The sequence below is a fragment of the Saccostrea cucullata genome, unplaced genomic scaffold (genome assembly GCF_032062105.1).
Source record: "Saccostrea cucullata isolate Sc308-1 unplaced genomic scaffold, CSIRO_AGI_Scuc_v1 ctg22874, whole genome shotgun sequence".
Lineage (NCBI taxonomy): Eukaryota > Metazoa > Mollusca > Bivalvia > Ostreida > Ostreidae > Saccostrea > Saccostrea cuccullata.
In genome coordinates, this window is record NW_026933527.1 from 1 (window position 1) to 5628 (window position 5628).

General features: G+C 29.6%; 1 protein-coding gene across 1 annotated transcript; it reads left to right on the plus strand.

Annotated features, from left to right (window-relative positions):
* Nucleotides 1-148: 148 nt before the first annotated feature.
* Nucleotides 149-735, plus strand: LOC134238544 (uncharacterized; the record flags this gene model as incomplete). The annotated part of the gene is made up of 1 exon (XM_062720662.1): nucleotides 149-735. A coding segment is annotated over one exon (587 nt), but the record flags the coding sequence as incomplete, so codon positions are not given.
* Nucleotides 736-5628: the final 4893 nt, after the last annotated feature.

Genomic DNA, 5628 nt, shown 5'->3' on the forward strand with positions numbered 1-5628 from the left:
TGCTTGCTTTGTGTATCTTCCGACAAACATCAAGGGCATAAAATATCAAACACTTTGGAAAACTTTTCTTCCAAAAAAGAACTATTGAAGAAAGACTTAAAGTTATTAGAGGAAGTTATAAGCCCCAAATATGAAAATTTATTATCAGAATTAGAGATACAAGAAGGACGTATTGAGGAAAACTACAACGAACTGACATTAGCTGTAGTTAAACATGGAGAGGATTGGCACAGACATGTGGATAATGCCGTCAACAATCGCAAATCTGAAATTGAAGAAAACAAGAAAAAACATATATCTGCCCTTAACAAACACAAAGTTGAAACGGAACAAAAACGGGCGAATGTTAAAACAAGTATTTCCGAAATGAATGCAATACTTAATTCTGGTAATATGTCCCTTGTGTCTGGTTATAAAGGGGAAACAAATGACTTGAAGAAAATGCCTCCGCATATAAGAATTACGAAACCACAATTTACAGCAGGAGAAATAGATGACGAAAAGCTTTCGCTGTCATTTGGAAACATTTCTCCAGTAACTATATCCTTTGAAGATGCAGAAGACATTACTTTGACGACGGAAGAAGGTACCTCCTTGCTTATCGATGTAACTGAGGAGAAGCCAAAAAATCCGCCACAAGTTATAACGCTTACTGAGGACTCAAGATTCAAGATATTTATTGTATTAAGTATTGCAGGCCACCGGCCCAAAGTACAATCATGTTTTACAATGTAGAATTTACAATTTCAGATCAGGCTTTAAATATACATTATGGAAAAAAATATAAACTATGCTTATATATTATCACGTATTAAATTCTCAATGAACTTTTTCCTCTCTTTAAAAGCTAAAAAAGAAAATTTTGCCATATCATTTAACACTGCATCATTTCCATATATAAACATATTCACAGTGTTTTTATAAAATCTTAAGTGTTTCAAAATATTACAGTGTACTCTAATATCCATATATAATTCACAATTTTCTACAAAGTGACTTTCATTTTCAATAACATTTTTATTTGCTATTTGACAGAAGAGACAAAACCTATTTTCTCTAGGAATACCTTTAAATCGACCATGTTCAATTTCCAAACAATGACTAGAGGTTCTTAATTTGCAAAGTGATTCTCTAAAAGATACATTGTTTATAACATCTAGATACCTTTCTGGTTCAAAAAGAATTTTGAATTTACAATAAAAATCCAATTTACAAAAATGCAAAAGATTTGTTTATATGATGCATTGTATATCTTCATAAATTTATATACAATAAACAATGCTTTTTCTGCTGACACACACAGAGACTTCTTTGTCAATTCCCATGACATTGTACTTGTAAAATATAACCCTAGGTATTTGTAAAATGATACAATTTCAATTTCTCTTCCATCAAAAAACCATTTCTCTGTACTTTTTGTTACACCCCCTCGTCTAAACACCATAATCTTTGATTTTTGTAAATTAATTTTCATGCCATATTTGTAGCAAAATTTTTCTAACGCTTTAATTTGATTTTGTAAGTTGATAACAGTATCTGCAAAGTTTACTACATCATCAGCAAAAAGTAACTGCATAATATTAGGATATGTCTCATCAATATATATGCCTTTACATTCCATTGATTCTAATAATTCTGTAAGTTCCCCAATAAACATGATAAATAATAAAGGACTTAACATACAACCCTGTCTTGTACCTATATTACACTGAAAAAAGTCTGAAATAAGATTTTGATTTCTAATACATGATGTTAATTGGGAATACATTGACTTTAAAAGCAATAAAATATTTGTACTGACTCCTTTCTTAAATAGTGTATACAATAAAATATTATGTTGAACACAATCAAAAGCTTTTGAAAAATCTATAAACATGCAATACATTCTACCTTTGCTTTTACTTATATATTTATATACACTTGCTTGAAGAACAAAGCAATTATCAATAGTAGAACGTGTATGTCTAAAACCAGACTGTTGTTCAAACAATACTCCTTCATATTCTGCCCAACTAGTTAATCTGTTATTCAAAATTTTAGTAAAAATTTTACTGATGACATTCAGTAATGATATTCCTCTATAATTTTCTGTTATATTCTTATCTCCACTCTTGTACATAGGGCATATAATAGCTTTACCCCATTCACTTGGAAAAGTACCTGTTTCTAATATAGTGTTAAATAATTTTACAAAGTATTGTGATAATTGATCAAGAGAGTTTTTATAAATTTCTGTCACTAAACCATCAATTCCTGGTGCTTTCACTCTAAAAAAAGTTTTACTTGTTGTTTTTAAAATAAGATATTAGATTAAGAAAAACTAGTAATTATTAGTAATCCATTTAGTCAGAATAGCAAGTAAATGACTATCATGGTTAGTAATTGTAATCATAATTTGTAATAAGGATGAATTCATTTACTTATAAAATGATTTACTAAGTATCAATAGAATTACTTAAATTATAGGAATTGTATTACTTAAAGATAGTAAATGAACTACTCATTTTTGTTAAATTATTATTACTTAATTTAGAGATAATATGCTTTCTATTTACTAAATTTTATGAATTATTACTAAGTAAATGTAATTCTGAAATTAATTAAAATCTAGAATATTATTACTCAAAAGAATACTAAGTAAATGAAATACTTATCATATTTACTAAAATCGATATTATTTGCTGGAAACAGTGCAAGGTACCGACCCTCTGACATGTGAGTACTACTCACAGATTTCTTTATCAGAGTTCCCTAATTGGGCCCTCTGAATAGTTTAATAGAAGAATTCTACTTCTGATGGAAACAATTATACTTTCTATTTCGTTTGCCAATTTCTTTGCAATTGTTTTATTATATATATCAATAAAACATTTGATTCCAACTTCGAAAGCCTTAAAAATTGAATAAAGTTGTATCTTTTTAAGGACCATTTTAAAAATGGTTAAACATTTCAAGTACTTAATATCGCATTTTTATTAGTGTGACTTTTTTTTTCACATGAAGGAATATTTAGAAGAAAGATAACTCCTCCTCACAGACAATTAGTGATTAGACTACCATATTTAAGTAATTATTGATCTGAATTCTCCTTGATTTAGTAAATAAATTTTTGTTTTAAGTAAATCAATTTTATAAATACAATTCAAACAAGATGTGTTTGTGAAACACCTATGCCCCGGCCTGTATGGCAACATATCAAAGGTTAAACTTTTCTTATATGCAAATTTCAATTATTGGGATTTCTTGATATCTCCAAGGTCAAAAGGTCAAGGTTATTGGTATCTAATGAAAGGTCTTGCCAAAAAAAAAAAATACATATGTGATATATGGAAACACTTGCCTCAACCCTTCAGAAGTTATGGTCAAGATTACCAATTTTGAAATGTAAGTCAAACGCCAAGGTCAAGGACAAAGGGACAGATTTGGTGGTACCCAAAGAAAGGTCTTGTCACAAGGATGAACTATGTAAAGTATGAATGCACTAACCTTAATCCTTTTAAAGTTACAGTCAAGGTTTGCTTTTTAAAAGTGGGTCAAACTCCCAGGTCAAGGTCAAAGGTTCAAAGTTCTTGGTATTCTATGAATGGTCTTCTCAAAATGATTACATATATGTAAGTATGAAAGCACTATTTCTTACCGTTCAAACGTTATGGCCAAGGTTAAAGTTTTTTCACAAGGATGGAAATCTCCAAGGTCAAGGTCAAAATTTCATAGTTGTTGGTATTCAATGAAAGTTCTTTCAACAAAAAATATATATGTGACGTATACATGTCCTGGTATTTACCGTTCAAAAGATTTGGATAAAGAATAAGTTTGGATTTTTTGTGTATAATTGAGTCAAACTTCAAGGTCAAGGTCAAATTTGGTGATACTCAAAGAAAGGTCTTGTCACAAGAAATACACGTGTGAAATATGAAAGTCATAGCTCCGCTAAATCAAAAGTTATGGGCAAGGTTAAAGTTTCTGCGGATAAACAGACAAACAGAGAGACAGCTAGACAGACAGACGGACACGACAAAAACTATATACGCCCGAAACTTCGTTTACGGGGGCATTGAAATATTAATTATATAGTAAATATATAGTGGTAAACTGTAAGTAAAGACCAAGTAATGTTATTACTTATATACACAATTTTAAGTAAATATAAATTACTAAGTAAAACTTTTTAGTGTGTAAGTAAAACAATTCTTTAAAATACAAAAATCAAGTAAAACATTTGAATCTAGTAATTGACATATATTTCAGTAATTGATTTTAAATTTTAAGTAAATGGTTAGTAATTATCTATTACTTATCTTTGTTATTTCAAGTAAAAAATGACTACTAAGTAAAACTTTTTTAAGAGTGAATTATTATTCTTCATTTCAGTGAGTGCATCTTTTACTTCCCATAATTCAATAGGTTTATCCAATTCAACAACTTCATTTTTTACATTACCATCCTCAAGTTCTGTTAGAAAACTGTTGGCCTCTGATTCAAAGACACTATCTATATCAAACTTAGCAGAGTCTAATAAGGTTCTAAAATAATTTATCCACTCGGTATTTGAAATATTAGTTTTGAAAGTACCTCTTGTCAATTTCTTTATAGCTTGCCACATGTTTCCTATATCATGTTCACTTAGACACCCTTCAATCTGTAACTGATTAAACTGAGATTCTTTAAAGTGATACAAGTCTCTAAATTTTTGTCTTTGTAATTTATAATTGTTTAGATCCTCCTCTGAATTTGTTTTCCTATATGTGTTTAGTGCACGACTCTTTTCTCTCTTAGCTTCTTCACACTGTTTATCCCACCATTTAGGCTGGTCTAATTTCATAGGTTTCTTATCCCATTTCATTTCTAATGCACAATATTGTAATATATCTGTAATTAACTGTACAGCATTGTCTACATTACTATTTCTTAAGTTTGTATCTAACGAGGACAAACATGCCTTTACATAATCTGAGTTAAATTTTTCAACAAAATTTGATCTTTTATCTTCTTTCCATCTAAACCTCACAAGATCCCCTCCCTTTGATTCTATATTTCTTATCATTAGATTCGGCACTTTAAAAATACAAGTCAATGGAAAATGGTCCGATATGTCAGAATCATTTACAATAAAATCTTTCAAAAAGGAAAATAACTCTACAGACAATAAAAAGTAATCAATGACACTTTTACCATTTGTAGATATGTATGTATACTGCCCTTCAGTATCACTTTCAGATCTTCCATTCACAAAATGTAACTGTAATGACTTACATAAATTAATCAGTGCTTTTCCGAATTTATTAATGCCTTTATCACGTGATTTTCTTGGTATGGAAAAAGTAGCATGTTCATCTATGTCTTCACCAATAACTGGGATATATTTTTCATTCTCATCAAAATCTGACATATTACCTATACGAGCATTAAAATCTCCTGTGCATATTACACAGACCTCTTCTTTAATGTCACTCAAAAAATCTAACAATTCACTATATAATAAATGTACACCATTTGTATCATCTTTATCTTCATAAAAACTAGAGTTTTCTGGTGGCAAATAACAGGCAACCATAACAACATCCTGAGGACTCCGATTCTGGACGAATCATAGATACTCTTAATACAGGATATCAAAATCTGCGTAGT